The 22231-nt window shown below is 39.6% G+C and overlaps 1 protein-coding gene across 2 annotated transcripts in view; it reads right to left on the bottom strand.

Annotated features, from left to right (window-relative positions):
- Positions 1–22231, bottom strand: part of ADCK1 (aarF domain containing kinase 1) — a 122057-nt gene that overhangs the window by 61166 nt on the left and 38660 nt on the right. For both annotated transcript variants that reach the window (XM_032238861.1, XM_032238860.1), the window contains one exon: positions 1743–1946. In XM_032238861.1, the coding sequence (XP_032094752.1) occupies positions 1743–1946 (204 nt within the window). The remainder of the gene's footprint in view (positions 1–1742; positions 1947–22231) is intronic.

Below are 22231 nucleotides of genomic sequence, written 5' to 3'. Positions count from 1 at the left end.
TTTTGGAGGCCTCTTCTGTCTGCACTGTACTAACTTATTTATTTACAACATTTATAAGGTCTGTCTGATTCCAAAAAGAATCTGTGCAGTTTAAACAATGTCACACACACAAGCAAAACATAATTAAAAATATAACAAAACATAACTGCCTGGACAACAATAACATTAAAAAAAAACATGACTGGGGCTCCACATGCACCTTAACCCCAGCCTGAGAGCAAAGCCATGTCTTAAAGGACTTCTGGAACACTTGGAAAGGGAAGATAACAAGGTGATGATATGATCGGAGTAATAAATGACAGTGTCTGAATCCTGCTTTGTTGCAACTATGTCCCTTTCTAAAATAGTTGCTTTTGGGATTCGAACTGCTCTCAGCCAGAATCCTGCAGTAGCAAAAGAAAGCTTGGCAGTTCAGTCTTAAAGGGTCACAAGCCATTCTATGCTAGTTAGGCAGAAGGTCTGCCATGAATAGCAGACCAAATCATTTTTACTACATTGCAGCCTGCCAGATTGCTTTGCCTACCTTTTGTGTATTTCCCAATGATCCTCCTATGCCACTATATCTTAGCACTCCTGGGTTTTTCTTATTCTGTCTTTATTATTTAAAATAACTCCAGGTGGCAAACAAATCTAGCGCTCCTTTTTCCTCTTTTTTTCTCCACAAGAGTCCTGTGAGATGAATTGGGCTGAGAGACAATGATTGACCCAAAGTCACCAAGCCAGCTTTCATGTCTAAAGTGGGACTAGAAGTCACAGTGCCTTGGTTTCTAGATCAGCACTTTAATCACAAGACCAGGGATCTCCAAACTTGTTGACTTTAAGGGTAGTGGACTTCAATTCTCAGAATTCCCCAGCCATTCTTAACATCGCCAAGTTTGGGGACCCCTGCACTAGACCAAGCTGGCTCACTTGTCCCACATCTGCATTAAGCACATTCTTCAGTCTATGAACTATGCTCTTATTCAATTCACCATGGGACAATTGTTAAAACTGCTGCCAATCAGATCACTTCTTTGGATTTAACTTAAGGACACAATGTGACCCCAAATTGGCATCAGTCTTATCAAGTAATTGGATTCCTGACAGTCTTTCCTTTTTTTGTTCTATTTATGCCACTCATCTATTCTGCATTCCAGATTCAGCAATTCACTCCTGGATCCTTTTAAACTAACTGGACTTTTGCAATAAAGACTTTAATACCACTGTTTGCAGTAAATACTGTCGGTCTTGAACAGAAAACTCCTACAGCTAGCCTTAATAAGACATGCCATCCTGACCTCCAGAAATGAATGTTGGGGGGGAACCCCAATAAGTTAATATATACAAAATAATGCAGTCAGTTTACCCTGTCGCTGACAATTGTGCAAGCTTTAACAGATTTTCTGTGACAATCACCAGCTGAACTCAATACAAAGCAATCAAAACAGACAAGAGAACTAGAAAAAAAAGCCAGCGTTTTAAAAGACACGAGAGTTCATTTTGAGCACTGGAAAAAAAAACCAGAGACAAACACGCATACAAAAAAACAATATGGGACTATTTCTGCAGGGGAAGTACTATTTTGTGTTGAGGAAAATGCTTGTAACCTGCAGGGGGTGAAAAGAAGCAGAAAATGCATAACTCTTATGTATAACTGTGTCTTCTTTAATAGAAAACCACTAAGCAGGCCCCTAAGACTAATCAAACTACATTCTGCTGTCTTGCTTGAATGACAGCCAACAAAGGCCAATTGCCTGACATACCCCTTTGCCTAGGTCCTCCTGGATCACTTGCTCGATTTCCTGCCTGCTGCTCTGAGGAGCTTGGCTGTGCAAAATCTTGAGGGTGTGGGTATATTCCTCAGGCAAGAGGTAATCAAGAGCCCCCAGATGCTGTCCTACTTTGATGAAGGTACCTCGGTTGGCACAGCATAAATCTCGGAGACGTTCTGCAGAACGCAGATGCACCTGCAGAGAGAAGAGGGGGGGGATTTGAAAAAGTCAGAAACTTTGCTTGAAACCTTTTTTCCAAATTGTATAGTGCATCCTTCCATATATCCTCTTCCAAGTCGTTTAGATATAATGGTATAATCAGGAAGCTTCCTGAATTGGATCATTAGGATAGAAAGCACATTTCAGACAAAAAAAGCAGGCATCTCTCCCCACTAAAAGAATCCCAGGTCAATGTTCTTGTTTGCAATGTCTGCACTGCACCTGCATTAGCCCCAAAAATGAATCAGTAGGAGCTGACACCTACAGCATGTGCAGACTTTAAAATGTTTGATTAATCATGAGTGTTTCCAGGACTCCCTGATATATTCCTTAAGGCTATTCAAACATATGCGGCAAAAAGAAGTGGACGCAAGCCCCACCCCTCAAAATCTGATGCTTAACAGCTGTTCAGTTTCTGCTTGGACCCTCTCTTTTACATGCCTCTGTGAGCTTTCTTGGTATGGGCATGCCAAAGTGCAAGGTCACCACCAGGAATCTCTCAGAACAAGCAGTACGCTTTCATCATTAAAAACCCCAACCACCTGTAGTATGATTTAAGGAAGACAAAAAGAACCTGTTTTATACATTTTAACTCCTTGACTGGACTGTTTATCCCTTTCCTCTCGCTGAATAGCAGAGGTGCAAAAGGGGAAAGGAAAAAAAGACACCCTCCCCCTCAAAAAAATGGAATGGAAAAGGTGCAGATGGAGGTAGAAAAAGGAAGGGATGAAGTCAGAGCAGCTGGGCAGTTTGTCACAGTACAAGGAGTTCAACTCATTACAGGGAAACAGTTTTTATGCAGTTTGGATAATTGTCCTCAACACTGTCTCCAGCAGAGGAGAAGGGAGGGGGGTGCAATCAGCAGCCAGCCAAAATAAGAGAGGACTATCTATAGCTTTCCAGAGTTAACCTGTATTCTAGGGGAAAAGAAAGGCAAGATGGGTGTATTTGAGAAGAAAAGAGGCCATCTTATCCCCAATTCTTTATATTCTTAATAGCTCATGTTACTAAGCAAAAATATATATTCCTTGTAGCTCTACAATATATACATGAAGGCGAGGCTGCTCGGAACATGCAGTACTTGCCCATATACATTTAAACATGCTAATTTGTTTTCTAAAAACGCTGCCTCAAAAACATTTTTGATAGCCACTTATTAGGAAACATCAAGGAAATCACAACCTACAGCATTGCAAAGACATAGTAAAATACTACCAGCCAACAACTCTTGTCTAATTAGAGACAAGAGAATACATGCATACTAGTCCCGTAAGTATCCTAGGTTGAACAATAATGATCAGTAATGTGTTTAGAAGAGGCACATTGATTTCTTAAATGCTGAGACAGAAGGAGAAACCGTAGAACACTTGAGAGATTGTTTCAAAAGATGGTGTGTGGAAATGTTTTTGATCCCTGAAGGTCGCTGCATTTGCAAGTGTTGGCTGTAAAAATCAAAATGTGTGCATAATTACAGGTAGTGTGCCAATTGTGACCTGCTTCTGATTTCAGCAATGATTATTCACCCCACATCTTGATTACTGCAGTACATTTCTCATGCACTTGGTACAAACGATGACACCTGGCATGTTCAGAATGCAAGGGATAGGGATCATATGTTGCCTGTTATTAAAGATCTACATTGGCTGCCATTTGCTTACTGGCCACAGTTTAAAGTGCTTCTGTTGACTTTTGAAGTCCTAAATGGCTTAAAGCCCAATTATCTAAGGAACTGCCTTTACCACTATGAAGCTCTCTAATTCCTCAGATTAGCAGAGATCTTTTTGAACACATCTCTGCCAGATGGCCTACTTTTTGGATAGACAGGAGGGTGTCTTCTCCTGTATATCTCCCGGGCTATGGAATATCTCCCCAAGAAAGTACAGTAACTTGAATTGAGGTTCAAAACATGCCAAATAAAATGCACAAAATACAGCAAAAGAGTAGTGAATGGATGTCCTTGTTGAAAATTACCATGAAGATTATTTCAAGGTTGCATGATTTTCCATTGGTATGGCTTACGCTGCTTTCAGAGGGGGGAAATCCTTTTGCTCTTCAAAGACTGAACTAACCAGAACAAATTGTATAAAAATAAAAGAATGAAACTGTACAATTAAGCCTATTACAACATTGGAAGTATGGAAAAAACAAACATATTAAAAAAGTCAACTGTAAGAAGATATTGAATAAGAAACAAAATCCAAGTATAATAGTTGTTAAAGGCTTGAAGGGATAGCATTATCATCATCATCAATCATCATCATCACCATCAAAACTTCCTTGAAACTGGCCAAAATATAGAATTTTGGCTTGAATGGATGATTTGTCAACTCTTGTATGTAATGAAGAACAAAGCATATTATCATGCAGTGCACGCATTAATATTGCTTAGGGAACATACAGAGGGCCACACTGGCATCATAGTTAGAGATGAATCACCATGGACGCTATACAGAAATTGAAGAGTTATTACATCATTTAAATTATGCTTTCAGGAAGAGATCAGGTTAACAAAGATTATTTGTTTGTTTAATATACCACCCATCTCGCTGTTTGTGGTGACATTATATTTGCAGTACAGTAGAAAGCCTATTATACAATTTAGTTGAAAAGAATTAGAAGATAGCATTAAAAAACAGAACTCAACTATGTAGTCCCAAAAAGTTTATTGCAGCAGCTACAAGGATGGGACAAAAGCAGTCCCTGGTCTATTCGGGACCTTGCAACTTGTCCCTTGCAACCCTAGGTAAAAGCTGTTCTCCGAGTCCAAAGAATAGGCTTGGGATTCATCCAATAAACCGGGAGAGTAGCCTTCCACAATTTCCACTCTTCAAAGTTGAGCTCTTCTTGTAAGATACTAGAGACTATAAACCAAACTGATTATTTCAAATCCTGAAACGGGATTTGTGAAGGTAAGCTATTGAAAGAATTTCATTAACAGTTAGTTTTCTCAGTCAAAAGTAAACCACCCAATATTATATGTATTGTGGCAACCCAACTTCACGTTGTAATGTGATTTCTTTTAGCAAAGCATGTTATTTTGAATTTATTTATTCAACTTCTATGCTGCTCATCTCTCCTGGAGATGACTCTAGACATCTAACAATAATTAAAAACCAATACAAACTTAAAATATTAAAGTAAAAAATATTAATATCAAAATAATTTAAAATTGACAAAGATTGTGTGGAAGGGAACAAGATGCACCTGGGAGGAAGATGGGACTTTATTTTGGTCTATTAACCACCTGCAGAATGGTCCATCCCCATTGGGACTCCAGGTTAGTGGCAGAGCCAGGTCTTCAACTCCTTTTGAATGCCAAAAGGGTGGGTATTGATCTTACCTTGTTCCAAACGGCAGGAACCACAGCAGAAAAGGCTCTTCTCCTAGACCATTGCTGCCTAAATTCCGTGAGTGATAGGGTCCGCCATCCATCAGTTCTAAACATTAGGGGGATGTCCCCTTAAATGGCCTGTGCTCTGGCTCTCGCAGCAACCCATACCTGTCACCACTTTTATGCATCGTCCCACCCTCAGTCTCCAGAGGTGATCTTCCTCCTCCCACCCTGACCTCTCAAGGGAAAGAGCTCTGCCATCCCCCTCCAGCCACTCTCCTTCAGACATCCTTGGGAGATAGATGAGGAAGGGAGTCCTCACAGCATCTAAGCTCAAGGTCTCAGCACCTACATGGCTCTCGCCTCTCCATTCCCCCCGTCCCGGGACATGCACAGCATCCTCCCTCCTAAACTGGTCCCTCTCACTGGCCCGCTGGAGGATGGCCAATTCATCTAACCCCCTCCATTTGACTCTCACTCTGCGTGGAGGACCCCAAGCATCCATCACTGGCCCAGTAACCACTCCCAGACTCTCAATCAAGGGCTTTCATTCAGTATTTCATTAGCCCAAATTTAGGATTAAAATATCATGAGAACTTGCAATCATTAGAAAGGGAAATAGTGAACACAAAGTGGTAACAGGCAGGATTGCTTTAGATAGTGATCTTAAATAAACATGTGGGGGAGGGGAGGCAAGAACTCGTTCTCCAAAAGAGATCAGTCTTTTGCAGCAAAAACAACAGTTATAATTGTACTTAAATACCTATTCTTCTCATGGGGGAAAAAAAGACAGATTCATTCCTTCTGTTCTCACCTCAGGGAATATAATTTTGAATCTCTCCTCTCTTTGTACACTGAAACCTCATCATGTTTTCCTCCTGCCTGAAGCTCAGTTTTCTGATCTGAATCCTAAATGGTGGAGGGGAGATGAATGAGGAATTACTCTCCCCACACAACTTCCTCCGTGCAGGTTGATTCAGTCTGAGAAAATGAAATGCCCAGATTATCTGCACAAATGCATTCCTCTCTATTCCAATCCAGACGTGCCAGCTCCATACTTGGAAGGCCAGCCAGAATACAATTCAGCTGAGCAAAAACACTTACAGAAATAATTCTCCCCTTTCTGTCCATCACTATCATCGTAGCCCAAGCCTACAAAGGAGCTACTTCACAGGCTGGAAATATTTACCTATGAAAAATCTATGAATATTTACCTATGAAATTTTAGGCTTGGAAAACCTGGAACTATGCTGCCTGTGGTATGACTTAAGCATAGTACACAAAATTGTCTGCTACAACATTCTATTTGCCAATGACTACTTCAGCTTCAACCTCAATAATACGCGAGCAAACAATAGATACAAACTAAAGGTAAACTGTTCCAAACTCAATTGCTGAAAATGCGACTTCAGCAACAGAATGGTCAACGGCTGGAATGCTCTACCTGACTCCATTGTTACATCCTCAAACCCCCACAGCTTCAACCTCCAACTGTCTGCCATGGACCTCACCCCACTCCTAAGAGGCCCATAAGGGAGAATGCATAAGTGCACCAGCGTGCCTACCGTCCCTGTCCTAATGTCCCCATTTATTTGTACTCATTTCCTTTGTTCATGTCTATGTTTATCTTGTACATGTTTGACAAACCAAATAAAATAAAAAAATAAATAAAATAAAAAATGCTTGGCAAGAAAAATAAGTCCCATTAGATATTTTCCCATCATTAATTAATACTATACAACTGAGGAACGGGCTGGCAGGAGCAAATCTCAGAAGTTGAGCACACAATAGGCTATGGTCAAAAGTCATAGGCTAGAAGTACAGTATCTACACTTTAAAGAAATTCCAACTCTTTATGCAAATGGATAAAAAGCATTCACTTAGATCAGGAGTAGGCAAGTTCAGGCATACCAGATGGTGCTGAATTACTACTTCCAGCTAATGTGGTCAGCGATAAGGGGTTTTAGGAGTTGTACTTCAGCAACATCTGGAATGCTGCCAATTGTTTACCCAGACCTAGACAAAATGAATTTCCTTCTTGTCTGTATTGACTCTTAGTTTATTATTCTTCATCTGAGCAGGTCAGATTGAGATAAACTGATTTTAACTTTCGGATGCACCCTAAGAATGTCATGCCATCTGCTGTAAATAATATTTCAATAACCATCCCCCTATTAGCAGAAGTTGTTTCATTAGCCATTCATCATATCTATGCAAAACAAGCCCAAAATTTAAGTAAGTAAATTTAAGTTTAAAATTTAACTCTATATATTCAGAATCCTAAGTGCCTAAGGTCAATGTGGCAAATATCTCTTTTTGTGTTAGGCTATGCATTGGCAACTTTCTTCTGATCTAGCAATTACAAACTAAAGATTCAGTGGCATTAAATGCTGTTACATTAGAATTTGAAGAATTGCTACAAGAGGCACCTAGAATTAACTTCCGTGCTATAATTCACAAGGGGGTATAATAATGTGGTGCAGATAGATCACCTTTATACATGAGGATAATCCCTCTTTTCTTTTTTCCAAAGTGATTGTGCAAACTTTTAGATCAGATTTCCAACATGAACCCAAACCGAAAATATCATGAAGTTCAGAGGGAATGACATTCGGGAATGCAATGGCCACCTACCTACCTGCATCAAAAGCTGAAATAAATAAATAAATAAATAAATAAATAAATAAAAAGAAAGAAAGAAAGAAAGAAAGAAAGAAAGAAAGAAAGAAAGAAAGAAAGAAAGAAAGAAAGAAAGAAAGCTCTGCTCACTTTGGCCTGTACCTTCTTCCATTGAAGCTTAATATATACACAGCTTGTGCCACATGCCATCTTCATTTTGCTCCAAGCTTGGCCATTTGTGCTCTGATCAATTATTATTTACTAAATGACCTAGAAATTTTAATCTGCCTTTTACTAATTAAAAACACTTTAATTAATTAACTTGGTTTTGGGTAAATAACTAATATAAGTATCTGGGCTGCAAATATTTATTAAGGGAAAGATTTAATGTATGTAGAAAGAAGCTGGTCTTTAAATACCAATAAAACATAATAGATTCCTCATAGAAGTCATTTTTAGAAAAACTTAGTTAAGTTTTTTTTAAAATTATACTTAAAAAACAATTTCTTGAGAAATTTTTCAAAGTGGGACTACCTTATAGTACCCTTGAGCATTTCATTCATATATGCAAAATGAGTAATTTTGTGGTCAATGGCTTCCTCAGGCATATAGAGTCCTGGAGCCAATCCAGAAACGCCCATTGAATTTGGAATACTTCACCTATTTTCACTTATCAATGTCATTCAATCACTAAAACACTGGATTTGAATTAGAAAATTTCTGATTAAATCCCAGTTGCACAGAAAGAACCCATAACTAAATAAAAAGTATCATACATTTTCTCATCTTTAAATTCATAATGCATATTAAAGCAACCTTTTCATTGGTTCAACTAAAGGTTTACAAAATATGTCAGCTTTCAAATTTCCAGAAAACATTTCAACCTGAAATTGCCTTAGTAAAGATTTCTTCTTCTTTTTCCTCCTCCTTGAGCAAAATAGATCATTTCCTTTTTCATTTATATATATACTTTCTAATATCTCTAAAATTTAACTTAGGATTTCACTCAAGCCACAAATGACCAGACTCAATGATTCATATTCTGGTTATATTATGCACTTCTAGGGAAGTGTGAGATGCTCGAACAGGTGGAAGAAAAGAGATGAAGAACACATTCAGAAACAAGATGGATGGACCCAATGAATAGGTGCATGGCTAAGAAGGCTTGAAGGACCAGATTGAGCACAGATCATTCTGGAAAAAGTCTACTGATGAGATTGATAAGAATCAATTTAATGTTACATAAAAACACTTGATTCCCTTCACTGAGGGCTGATCTAATTAGGCAACAAAAATGTGCAGGGATGTGTCAGTACTTTTACACTTTGTATGTATGGGCCACAACATCTGCATCAGAGATCTATATTAAAGAAATATAAAGAAAATTTACTATGCACCATATTTCCAGAATAACCCTATGGTTATTCAAAACTGCAATGTTTACAATAAAGCCTAATCATGCCACTCTTTTATATTATTAAATCAAAAGCATGGGGGATGATATAAAATCAGCATCATTCCCAAATCTGTAAATTTTTGTGACACATACTGTATACATATACTGTACAAAAAAGGAAGAACTTGCATTGCTCATTGTGACAAAAATTTGCATCCTGGTGATGGCTCCATCCGTCCCGGAGAAATTCGGAGGATTCAGTTCATCTCTCCACCAAAAGGGTATAAAATTTCAAGAAGCAATTTTCATTAATGGCACCAATTATCCTGCAATTCTGTTATTAATTCTTTTTCAGCCTAATAAAAAACCCTTGGTTTTGAAATGTCCTCCAAAGAAAATTTGATAATATTTGTTCAAAATAATTTTGCATTAGTTTAGGAATGAGTAACCAAGGGTATGTAAGGATGTTTGTCTTCGTTGTACTATCATCTAGGTGGTTGGCAGCCTCTAACTTTCTATGCCTTAATTAAATTGCAAGAGAAGACATTATGAGGTTGGGAACTCCTCCCAATAAGCTTTTTCAGATTCAGAAGTGTGGGTGGCTACAAAATCTTCAGAATGATGGACGTTTTTGTAACAGAAAACAGCAGCATCAGTAGCACTTTCTACTAACTTCAGTCAAGAGCAATTCAGAATAAATACCTAAACACCAATAGAGTAAACTAAGATAACATAAGCTTCTTTTGGAAAGGGAAGAAAACCTTGAACAAGCTGCAATAATATTGTGTTGTACTTTCAAGCAACAATCATCTAGCGTTTGAGCTGAATGTTTAGGGTCACGTGTTCTGGGCAATACATTTTTAAAACGAGTGCCAACTCACAAAAAACATTTGTCTCATACTAATGTTCTGAAGAATACTATTGTGATAACTGTTGCTAATTTCATTTGGAAAAAAATAATCAGCAGTGACATCATCTGAAGTTCCTTCTTTGTTTCTGCTCATAAGGTTCCCTCAAATTGTTAACAATCATACAATTTGGCACATTCTAATCTGGTCAGACTTAATAGACCCATGATGGCAAACCTATGGCACATGTGCTATAGGTAACATGTAGAGCCCTCTCTGCGGGCACGCGAGCCATTGCCCCAGCTCAGATGCACCATGATGCAAATGTGCCTCCCGCCAGCCAGCTGACTTTTGGGTTTCTGGCGTGCATGCGCAGGTCAGGGTGCATGTGGGAGACACACAAACATGTGGGGGGATCACATGTGCATGTGCGCGGGAGTCAGCGTGCATGTGGGGGGGTGGGGGAGCATGGGGGTGCGGCGCCCCTTGCTACCCGCATTTGATCCCAGGAAGCTGCAGGGAGGTCTACTAGGCACAAAACAGGGCACGGGGGGGGGGGTCGCATGCACATGCACAGGGGGCATGGGGCGGTCGCACATGCATTTGCAAGGGGCAGGGATGTGTCACATGTGTATTGCATTATGGGGGCGGGCAGGCACACATACTTTCGGCACGTGGCGATAAAAAGGTGAGCCATCATTGTAATAGACAATAGTAGTTTACCTTTTATTAAGGCTTCCTGTTCCATAAAGCTGAAGAGAATTCTTTCTCTATCTGACACCTAAAGTGTCAGGTATATATTTATAGCCTTGTCCTCAATTGCACCTAGCCCATGTTCTGCCAACATCATTTGCTAGCTGTGTCCTAACAACATTACCTTCATCTCACCCCTGATCCAGAGATGAGACAGACTTAAGTAATTCATAACTAGAGAAATGTTAAAGTAATATTTCCCAACATCATTCAAGGTATATTAACTTTGTAGGGTTTTGTCATCCTTTATCTTGGAGGAAAGTCAAGTGACTAGTAGTAGTGATGAGGAATAGCAATGTGGACAGTAAATGCCATGCCTGTATAGTTTCCTGCCAACTCAAAGTTGAGTGGATAACACTTCTTAGTTGTAAAGAAAGGCCCTATGTTTATAGAAGTTCCTCTCCCACTCATGACACTGACGGTTCAACACAGCATAGAACAGACTGGCATTGTTATTCTGTCATTATCCTGAACAAGATACTCTCCATTTACCTGCATTGGGAAAATGAGGTGGGTAAAATGAGGACTCAGATTGTTAGGAGGCAATATGCTGACTCTGTAAACCCCTTAGAGAGGGCTGTAAAGCACTGTGAAGCAGCATATAAGCCTAAGTGCTATTGCTATTACTATTGCAAGTGAATATTTTGTAAAATCATCATGCCTGGCACGATATACTGGACACTCTGCTGATCATCACCAGAAACAAATTTCTGATCACCACTGATGACCTTGTTAGTCTCTGGTTTGAAAGGCTGGCTGTGAAAGGCAGGCTTCACAAAAGAATTACCGCATACTTGAGTGCATTTGGTGTTTTTGAACTTATGTAATCCCATCACTACAGCAATTTTTTGGCCTTACTTACTATGGCAACAGAGAACGTTCCTTTTTTCCCCTTCCCTTTCTTTCCTACTCTTATGATAGCCTTTTAAATATTCTGATCTCCAACAATGACCCTAAGACTTAGCCAACCTTACAGGTGTATATATGTATCTTGCCTTCAAAACCCATTATCTTTATTGCTGTCCTTGTCCCAGAAAGGCATAAAAGGTTGGAACATTTGACCTCAGCTACTCACCAAACAGAAATCTGTCTGTCATTATAAAAACTGCCAATTGGTTCCAGCTCGGCTAAAATTAATGGGACTGAAAGGTTAGAGAGTACAACACTAGATTATTTGCACATTTTTTTCAATTAAGGGTAAACCATGAAAAAATGCCATGAACAAATGAAACAAGGAAGATTTCTCCAAAGTGGGATTCCACAATTACATATTAGAAAGGCAGTACCTAATGTAGATTGTCAAATTTAGCAAAGAATAACATTGAAAGATGAATAAGTGCATATTTCAAGCAACTGCTAAATCAAACTGAACATTTTAGTCAGCTGAATGCTGACTGCAGGATTTGACTCAAGGCAGTTAAAAACAGTAGTAAATGTGATATACTGACCCAAATCAATCATAGCCAAATAAATAAATACATTTTGAAAAAGCATTTTTCAACATTTGGGTCAATATTAAAGGTTGAGGGAGAATGACATTGCCATAGGTCTATATTATAAGCCACCCAACCAAACAAAGGAAGTAGATGAACTTTTTGCTAGTCAGCTAACTAAGGTATGTAGGAAGCACATCACAATAGTAATGGGGGATTTTAACTACCCTGACATCAACTGGGAGACAAATTCTGCACCAAGTGGAAGATTCAACAGTTCCTAACAAACCTAGCAGACAACTTTGTTTCCCAAAAAGTAGAGAAGGGGAATCAGACATATTGGACTTAATTCTCACTAACAGAGAAGAAGTGATAGAAGGTGTTGAAGCTACAGGAACCTTGGGGGCAAGTGATAATGCAATATTGGAATTCAACATTATGCAAGCACAAGTACTAAAACAAAGTCAAACTAGTGTCTTGGACTTTAAGAGAGCTAATTTCAATAAACTTAGAGCTTGGGAAGGATTCCATGGATGAGAATCCTCAAAGGGAAAACAACTCAAGACGCTTGGAAAATATTGAAAAGTGAGATTATAAAAGCCCAGTCTAGCACAATACCAATGAAGAAGAAAAATAACAGCTCTTAAAATAAACCAGCATGACTGCATAAAAAACTCTCTGACAAATTGAAAGACAAAAAAAGACAAGTATAAAAAAATGGAAAGAGGGGAACATAACTAAGGCAGAATATCAGCAAATAGCCTGAGCCTGTAAAGATGAAGTGAGGAAAGTTAAGGCTCACAATGAGGAAAGGCTTGTGACAAAAGTAAAAAATAACAAAAAAAGCTTCTTCCAACTTGTTAAAAACAAGGCAAAAGTCAAGGAAACAATTGGTCCATTGCTGGGAGAAAATGATAAGAGGATGACAAGCAACAGGGAGAACGCAGAACTATTTAACTCATTTTTTGCATCTGTCTTTACACAAAGGGATAAAACAGTCCAACCTATCAAAAACAGCACCACAAAAAAAATTAGGAACACAAGTTAAAATAGGGGAGGGGGAATGGTAAGTGAGCACCTGTCTATCCTAGATGTGTTCAAATCACCAGGACCGGATGGATTACACCCCAGGGTTCTGAAGGAACTGGCAGATGAGATCAGACTTATCAGCCTGACCTCAATACCAGGGAAGATGCTGGAAAAGATAATCAAGCAACAAATTAGTGAACACCTAGAAGTAAACAAAGTAATAGCCAAAAGCCAACATGGGTTTGTCAAAAACAGATCATGCCAGACTAATCTTATTGCATTCTTTGACAAAGTGACAAAATTAGTGGACCAGAGGAATGCCGTCGATATAGTTTACTTGGACTTCAGTAAGGCATTTGATAAGGTAGACCATAACCTACTATTAGATAAAGTAGAAGAATGTGGGTTAGACAGCATCACCACCAGATGTATTCGTAACTGGCTGACCAACCGCACTCAACGTGTAGTCCTCAATGGAACTGCATCTACATGGAGGGAAGTATGCAGTGGAGTACCCCAAGACTGTTTTAGGCCCAGTACTCTTCAACATCTTCATCAATGATTTGGATGAGGGGAAAGATGGGGACCTCATCAAATTTGCAGATGACACCAAACTGGCAGGAATAGCCAACACTCCAGAAGATAGGTTTAAGATACAGTCTTGAAAGACTTGAACATTAGGCACTATCTAACAAAAAAAGTAAGGTTCTACATTTATACAAGAAAAACAAAATGCACAAGTACAGTATATGTGGTACCTTGCTCAATAGTAGTAACTGTGAGAGGGATCTTGGAGTCCTAGTGGACAACCATTTAAATATGAGCCAGCAATGTGCAGCAGCTGCCAAAAAAGCCAACACAGTTCTAAGCTGCATAATATATAGTCAAGATCATGTGAAGTTTTAATACCACTTTGTAATGCCTTGGTAAGGCCACACTTGGAATACTGCATTCAGTTTTGGTCGCCACAATGTAGAAAGGATTTTGAGACTCTAGAAAGAATGCAGAGAAGATCAACAAAGATGATTATGGGACTGGAGGCTAAAACATATGAAGAACGGTTGCAGGAACTGGGTATGTCTAGTTTAATGAAAAGACGGACTAGGGGAGACATGATAGCAGTATTCCAATATCTAAGGGATTGCCACAAAGAAGAGGGAGTCAAACTATTCTCTAAAGCACCTGTGGGTAGAACAAGAAAGAATTGGTGGAAACTAATCAAGGAGAGAAGCAACCTAGAATTGAGAAATTTCCTGACAGAACAATTAATCAGTGGAACTATTTGCCTCCAGAAGTTGTGAATGCTCCAACACTGGAAGTTTTTAAGAAGATGTTGGATAACCATTTGTCTGAAGTGGTGTAGTTTCCTGCCTAGGCAGGGGGTTTCACTAGAAGACCTCCAAGGACCCTTCCAACTCTGTTACCCTATTCTAAAGCAAAAAAAGTATTAAATATGATAGTGAGAAGGCACCAAAGAGTGAAAAATGGACACATAGCAAAGCCAGTTTAATAAGAAACAGAATTCTGTCAATGATACAAGCCCTTCAAGGGTTCCTTAGTATTTAGTCTAATAATTCATGTTTGCTCTAATCCAGGGCTGTCAAACTTGTGGTCCCTGGGCTGGATATGTCACACACTGACCACTCTCACACCCAGTTTGACGAAGGGGGAAAAAGTCGCAATATGTCACATGAGGACACCGTGACGATGCAGGTTTGACATCCCTGCTCTAGCGCATAGACCCAACTTCTACAGAAATAGCTGGTTGGAAATTATGCTATCCCTGCAGACCAGTTTTTGTTTCAAGGCATTATTTGATATTGTATCATTCTGTTTCTCAGCATTAAATTAATGCTGATAAGCTTGAACATGAGGTCAGTCTGCTCCTCTATCCATCATGTAATTGGGTATGGAAGGGGGATTTCCCCATTTATAAAAGCACTCAGTTGAGTTTCTGGTGCAGCATCAGTCAAGACTTCAGGGCAGGGATAGTAATGTAGCCATCATCATTCAGGAAACTCTGGAGGCTTTCAAGGTTGCTATTCCGAAGATAAGATAACAGATCTGAAATCCTATTTGTGAACCTGGGCTATAGGGCTCAGATGGAATTGCTGCCTATATCCTCACCACCTCCCAAACACAGCAATTTAACTACTAGACCTGTTTGACTTTGTCAGCAATCTGGTGGTGGAGTCTCCCAGGCTCATTGTGTTGAGGACTTCAATCTGCTGTTGATATCATTCAGTGGTTGTCTCAACGTTTTTAGTCCAGTTTTTCCAGCAGTCCTAACTCCCCATAAACAACCACAAGAAGCACAGGGAGTAGCAATTGCCAGGATTCCATATGATCTGGTTAATGCAATTCAATTTGAATAAAGCAGACCTGGTTACAGTAACTTGGTTCGAACACATTTAACCATATAAATTTGCTAAATAGATATATAAATACAATAGGGTTAAATTAAGTATACTACAGTTAGCTGTATATAAAACACCATTGGCCAGGTCACAAAACAATATTATAAATCATATTTAAAAGCCATAGCTAATTGATTAATATGACAAAGTGAGCCAAAGCCAAATAAAACTAATTACAGCCTCAATGTAATATATAAATCCAGCCAGTGTTTGTGCCCACCAGAATTCTTAGTGTCCCTTGAAATGTTAAGTGCACCCTCCAGCACCAAAACCCTGCAATCTTGAAACAGATGAATCTGCTGGGGCCCTAAGATTTGCTTGTGAGCCTGATGTTACAAGCAAGAGCTTTTGTAGAGGAATCAAAAAAGGCTTGCAATAGTACAATCAAAGATCTGTTCCTTTACGTATGTTTGTTATATGACACATATGCAAAAAGTTTGGGGCTTTGATTGTGGTATCAAGACTGCCATTTTGTTTCTTTTGATCATATCAGCATGAACAACTGGAGGTCCTTCAAAATCAAACCATGACATGCTTCCACATACCTGTGTTGTGAAGATTAGACATTGATTGATTGACTTGATTTGGTCTGCTGCCTATTTCATCTAAAGGTAACTTTGATAGTAATACCTAGAATTCTGCTCTTTAAATAAGTTAAGACCTCCTACGCTCACACCTGATGATTGTCTAATTGATTGCAACACCTGGCTCTTATTTTTTTTAAAATGATAATCCTAGAAGTTCACATAACTTCACTCAAATAAGTAGCTTGGGATCATTTTCCTCAATAAATAAATAAACAATTTGTCTCTGACTGATTTGTTTATTTGGGTTCTCTTTATCTATCTCTTTATCTTTAGGAGTTTTGTGGATATAGATCATATTTAGGTCTTATTAATACAAAATATTGAAAATTTAAAAGAGTTCACAAACTTTCAAGCACTACTGTGTAATTACAGAATCTGTTCATAAACGTGTTTTGTAAAAAGAGGAGGGTATACAAATGCCCTTTTAAAAAAGAACGTAAATAATTTACCTAGAAATGTCAGTCCATTTGGATTACCTTAATTCCTATTTGCAGTTTGCCCTTGGCAATAAATTGATATAGATAATAGGCATTACATCAGACATCTGGGAGAAATTTTATTTGTAGCACATCAATGACTAACACAATGCCTGCCAAAACATGAAGAAAGATGAGAAGAAATAATATCTTCTATCGCCTTATTAATTTACCATAACAAGATACTTCTTAATTAATTTGTGCCTAACAGTTTCATATAATAACAGTAACAAAATACGTTAGGATGGCAATTACCTGCAATGTCAAAAAGACAAGGGAAACAAATGTTTAACCATCAACAAAAATATCAACACTTTCCACACTTCCCCTTTTCTATCATGGGTGTCAGAGTTGCACAGGAATTACTGTGCAATTAATTACAGTGCATGTTATGATTGAAACTACATTTTCCATCGAAAGATAAACTAGCCTAGGTAGAAAGATTTGTCTGTCAGTAGATGCGGGAAGGGAAAGAAATTGGTGCAGAGACGATCAAAACTATGCATTTTTTAATTAGCTACACATATGTTCCACATTTTATAAGCAGTCAGTAATACACTTATATTTGGAACCAATAAAGCTACATATGTGCCACTATTATTCTACTCGAAGCAAGTTTTTGCTTTAAGAAGAATGCAATTACTGATCATTTTTAATCATTTTTATAAATAAATCAAGGAAGCAAATACGTTACGCTTCTTCTTCCTCCTACTTTCCCCACAACATCCCTGTGAAGGTGACCCAGATGAGAGAGAAGGGTTAGTTAAAGGTCACCCAGCCAGCTTTCATACCTAAGGCAGGACTAGAACTCATAATAAGCTTCTAGATTGGTGCATTAAAAACTAAATCAAAGTGGCTTGAATAAACTAACAATTATCCTGAAATATTTCAATAATCTCTTGAATTATTCCCACATGCTTCTACTTGTTCCTGCTGCAATCTTAGTTTATATTTACTGCATACAGTAACATTCCAGCTGTCCAATCATGATCTGGCTATTATACTACACCCTTAAATTTTCTTTTGTGATTGTCTATGGCTTGGGTTTATTTAATGTTCTACAAATCATCAGGTTTGCTTGTGAAGTCAAGTGAAATATTCCTACTGGATTGTTCCAATGCTTCAAGACTTCAGAATGTATTGTAAAGAAAACTTTTTGTAACACAAAGTTGCACCTCCTATTTTACCTAACCACATATACTTTTGAAATATTGAATCCATTTGTAATTAGATTTTAAGATATTCCAATATGATTTTCCAGTTTACAGAATCAGAGCATCAGATAATAGTCAATCAGTTGGTTAATACTAGACAATAATCAATAACTAACAAAGCCTACAAATAACACCATTGTAAAACTCAATTCCTACTTTTACTGATTTCAATTAAAATCTGGAGTTGCTGTCTTTAGTAAAGAAAGACTACTATATCATAGAGTTGAACTAAAGCCACCGAGTAAACTCCAGCTTTTTTGAAAGTTGATTCACATAATTCAGTTCACTAGCCATTTGTAAAAAATGTCCATATCATTTCTCTACCAGTGGTCATCCATTAATAAGCAATGACTTCCGCCTCTGAAAATAAATCTCTTGCACATCATTTACAGACTTAACATTTTGAGCATTTACATTAAGAACAATAAAACATAGACCTACATATTTCCTCAGGTGCACACAAATAATAGGTTATGAACAGGTCTTATTTTTTCTTCTTCAGGTATCAGACACTAACAGCACATATATATTTACTATTTCTAGGCTATTTGCCATCAGAAGGCTTTCAAAGCAGTTATCAATCCAGCAAGTCATATTAATCAACCTTAAGATCTTCTTATAATTTGAAGAGCCAACCCCAAGCCAATACCAATTTCAGTTATCCCTTGTCACTGACAGAGTAGCGTAAAATGAAGATGTTGAATTGACAGGTAAGCTAATTGTATGTTAGCCTTAAGCACATTTCTTCATCACATGCACCTTAGGGAAATTTTGATAAGGTCACTGATTTATCAGAGAAAGTCTCCAGGTTTTATAAATCTCATCCTCAGCCTGCCCATAACCATAGAAAACACTCATAGAGCGGCAACTGCTGGAAGAATCGGAAGCCGAGTTCCAGAGTTTGGAAACTGGAGAAGTTTTGCTTGGAGCTCGGCGGTGATTACAAGGACACCTGACCCAGGGCATGGTTAGGCTGGCAGGCATGTGAGCTGGGGGCGGAGCAGGTGCTCGTGCAACCCCACCTCTCCAGCCGGGCAGAGCTCCATGCACTGATCTATGGAGTATCCCAAATGTGCCAAGCCACAGGAGCTGGGGGTGGGCAGAGCACCACATGGCTTGGCGCATTAGGAATACTCCCTAGGTCAGTGAATGGTGCTCTGTCCTGCTGGAGAGGGGGTTTGTCGAGTGGCTATTCATGAGCATGGTCACCACATGGCTGCTTCGCCCCGAGGCTGTGCCTAGCTCTTCAGGAGCCCACTCACAAGGGAGCAGCCACCCAGCAACTCCCCCCTCCAGCCAGGCAGAACGCCACTCCCCAACCTCGCGCTATCCCGAAGGTACCAAGCAACGTGAGTGTCTTTCTTCCGCCCCATCCCACTCCCGACTCTCACGGCTCGGTGCCTTTGGGATACCGCTAGGTTAGTGAGCGGTGCTCTGCCGAGTCGGGGGTGTTGTCCAGGGTGCTTATTTTGGGGGGGGGCTTATATTTTTGCCCACCTGAAAAATGTGGCAAGGCTTTAGTTTCAGGACATGTTGTATTTTCGGGGAAACACAGTGTGTGTGTGTGTGTGTATGTATGTATGTGTGTTGGGTGTAGTGGGTGGGTGGGTGGGTGTTGCAATTGTTCTGATAAATAAATAAAGGGAGACACAAATGTAACAAGGCAACATAAAAAAATGGCTTTCTGCCTGGATGGCTCCCAGAGTGAGCCGATACACAGAAAAGGAAAGCAGTATGCTCCCTCCCATATTTGGGCATACCAGGGGTTGTGACACAATACATACATATACGTACGTACGTACGTACACACACACACACACACACACACACACACACACATATATATATATATATATACACATACATACATACATACATACACACATACATGATTGAGATTGTCTTGGCAACGTTTCGGCGAGGTCTCACTCGCCATCTTCAGGCTGGGTTTTGGGCTTAAAGCGTGGTCGGAGCTGCCGTCTTTCTATAACTCTTGGTGGGGGTGTGTGGAGTGCTAGCTTTGTTTCAGTAAGTGGAGTGATTGGTCGTGTGGTTGTATCATGATTGGTAGATTGGTGCTGATTGGTGCTGGCTATGTGTCTATTGTTGTTTCGTGTTGTAATGGCCTGGGTGGTGGATGGGGCTCGTTTGTTGACTAGGGCTGGGTTCCAGATATCTGGTAAGTGGGAGGTATCGTCACGATTCATTCATGTTGTGGGGGTGTTTCTCTATTTCGATAGCTTCCATAATTATTCTCTTGTTGAAGTATTCTGTTTTGGAGATTAACCTAGTTCTTTCAAAATTAATTTCATGTCCTGTAGCTTTAAGGTGCTGGAAAAGGGAGGACGTTTTTTGCTATTTTTCTTACTGCGTTCTTTTTTTCTTACTGCATGTATTTATTCTCCTGTTCGTTTGTCCTATGTATGTTGCAGGGCAGATTTTGCATGGTATTTCGTAGACTCCTTAGTTTTCTAGCTGGATTTTGTCTTTGGGGTTTCTTAAGATGTTGGCTATTTTTTTGATCCGTTGAAGATTAATATGTTCGTGAGAGTTAATTAATGTAATTCAGTTTTCAGGTAGTCTTTGTTGGCTAGGTGTTTGGTTCTGGAGATGAGGGTCTTGACTACAGAGTTGATCTGGCAGGGTGGTGATGGGATTGTGCTTTTAAGTAGTGGTTGGTGTGTGTTTTTTTCCAGTAGATGGTGTGTCCTAGGGAGCCATTGAGTTTTTTGTAGATTAGGACATCCAGAAAGAGAAGTTGGTTGTTTGCTTCTATTTCCATAGTGAATTGTATTTTGGGGTACAGGCTGTGAGATGTGTGAGGAAGTTGTCCAGTTTTTCTGGAAAAAGGTAACGCCACAGTGGTGATGAACACGTCTGACTACCAAACCAAACTATCCAATCTATTCCAAGACCCCGCTTACAAACCTCTAAACACAGACCCCACCACCTACCTGGAAAAAAACACCAAATCCAAAATAAAACCTTCTCCCGGCAGTGAAGAGATCCAGCAAAGAATCATCCCCAGAGAGAAATCTTCCAGATGCCCCAAACTCTATGGCCTCCCCAAGATACACAAAGAAGGAACACCACTCAGACCCATAGTCAGCTCCATAGGCTCACCTCTACAGAATCTTGCCAAATTTCTCGCCAAACAACTTCAACCCTACGCAGAATCCATCACCTCACACTTACAAAATTCACTCCACTTCATAGAAATAATAAAGAAACAAAACCTACAACCCAGCGGCCTACTCGTGAGTTTCGATGTCATATCCCTCTTCACCCAAGTGCCTATAAAAGAAGCCTTGACAGCTATCCAGAACAAACACAACCTCCATAAACAGATCCTGGACCTGACCAACACATACTTCATCCATAATAGACAAAGATACAAACAGATAGAATGAGCACCCATGGGATCACCCCTCTCACTCGTCATCGCAAACTTATACATGGAACATTTTGAAACTAACGCCTTAGATAAATCTGAACACAAACACAAACTCTAGCTTAGATATGTTGATGACACTTTCGTGATTTGGCCACATGGGAAAGAAAAAGGGGAAAAACCACCATGGAATAAGCCTTGCCACAAAGCTCAAAGTCTATCAAGCAGTAGTGCTAACTACCTTGATGTATGCCAGTGAGACTTGGCCTATATACAGGAAGCACGCTAGGCAATTGAGCCACTTCCACATGACCTGCCTCCGAGGAATACTTAGGATCCAGCGGCAGGACAAGGTGCCAGAGACACAAGTCCTCTTCAGAGCAGGTCTGCTATCAGTTCACATCCTGCTGATGAAAAGCCAGTCACGCTAGGCAGGCCATGTTGCAAGGATGCCAGACCATCGCATCCCCAAACAGCTCCTCTATGGCGAGCTGTCTCAAGGAAAGCGATCGCACAGGGGACAAAGGAAGTGATACAAAGACACGTTGAAAGCCTCCTTCAAGTTCCTGCAAATTGACACCATCTCCTAGGAAACCCTGGCACAAGATCGATTGACATGGCACACGCTGATCTACCAAGGCTGCCATATATCTGATGACAGGACAACCATAGCACAAGAGAAGCGAGCACTCCACAAAGCCAGAGCTGCAAATGCTGTAACAATGGTGCCCACATGTCTACCCGACATGTGGCAGAACATTTCATGC

The sequence above is a fragment of the Thamnophis elegans genome, chromosome 1, assembly GCF_009769535.1.
Source record: "Thamnophis elegans isolate rThaEle1 chromosome 1, rThaEle1.pri, whole genome shotgun sequence".
NCBI classification, from domain to species: domain Eukaryota; kingdom Metazoa; phylum Chordata; class Lepidosauria; order Squamata; family Colubridae; genus Thamnophis; species Thamnophis elegans.
This window is presented reverse-complemented; position numbering and strand designations above follow the sequence as displayed.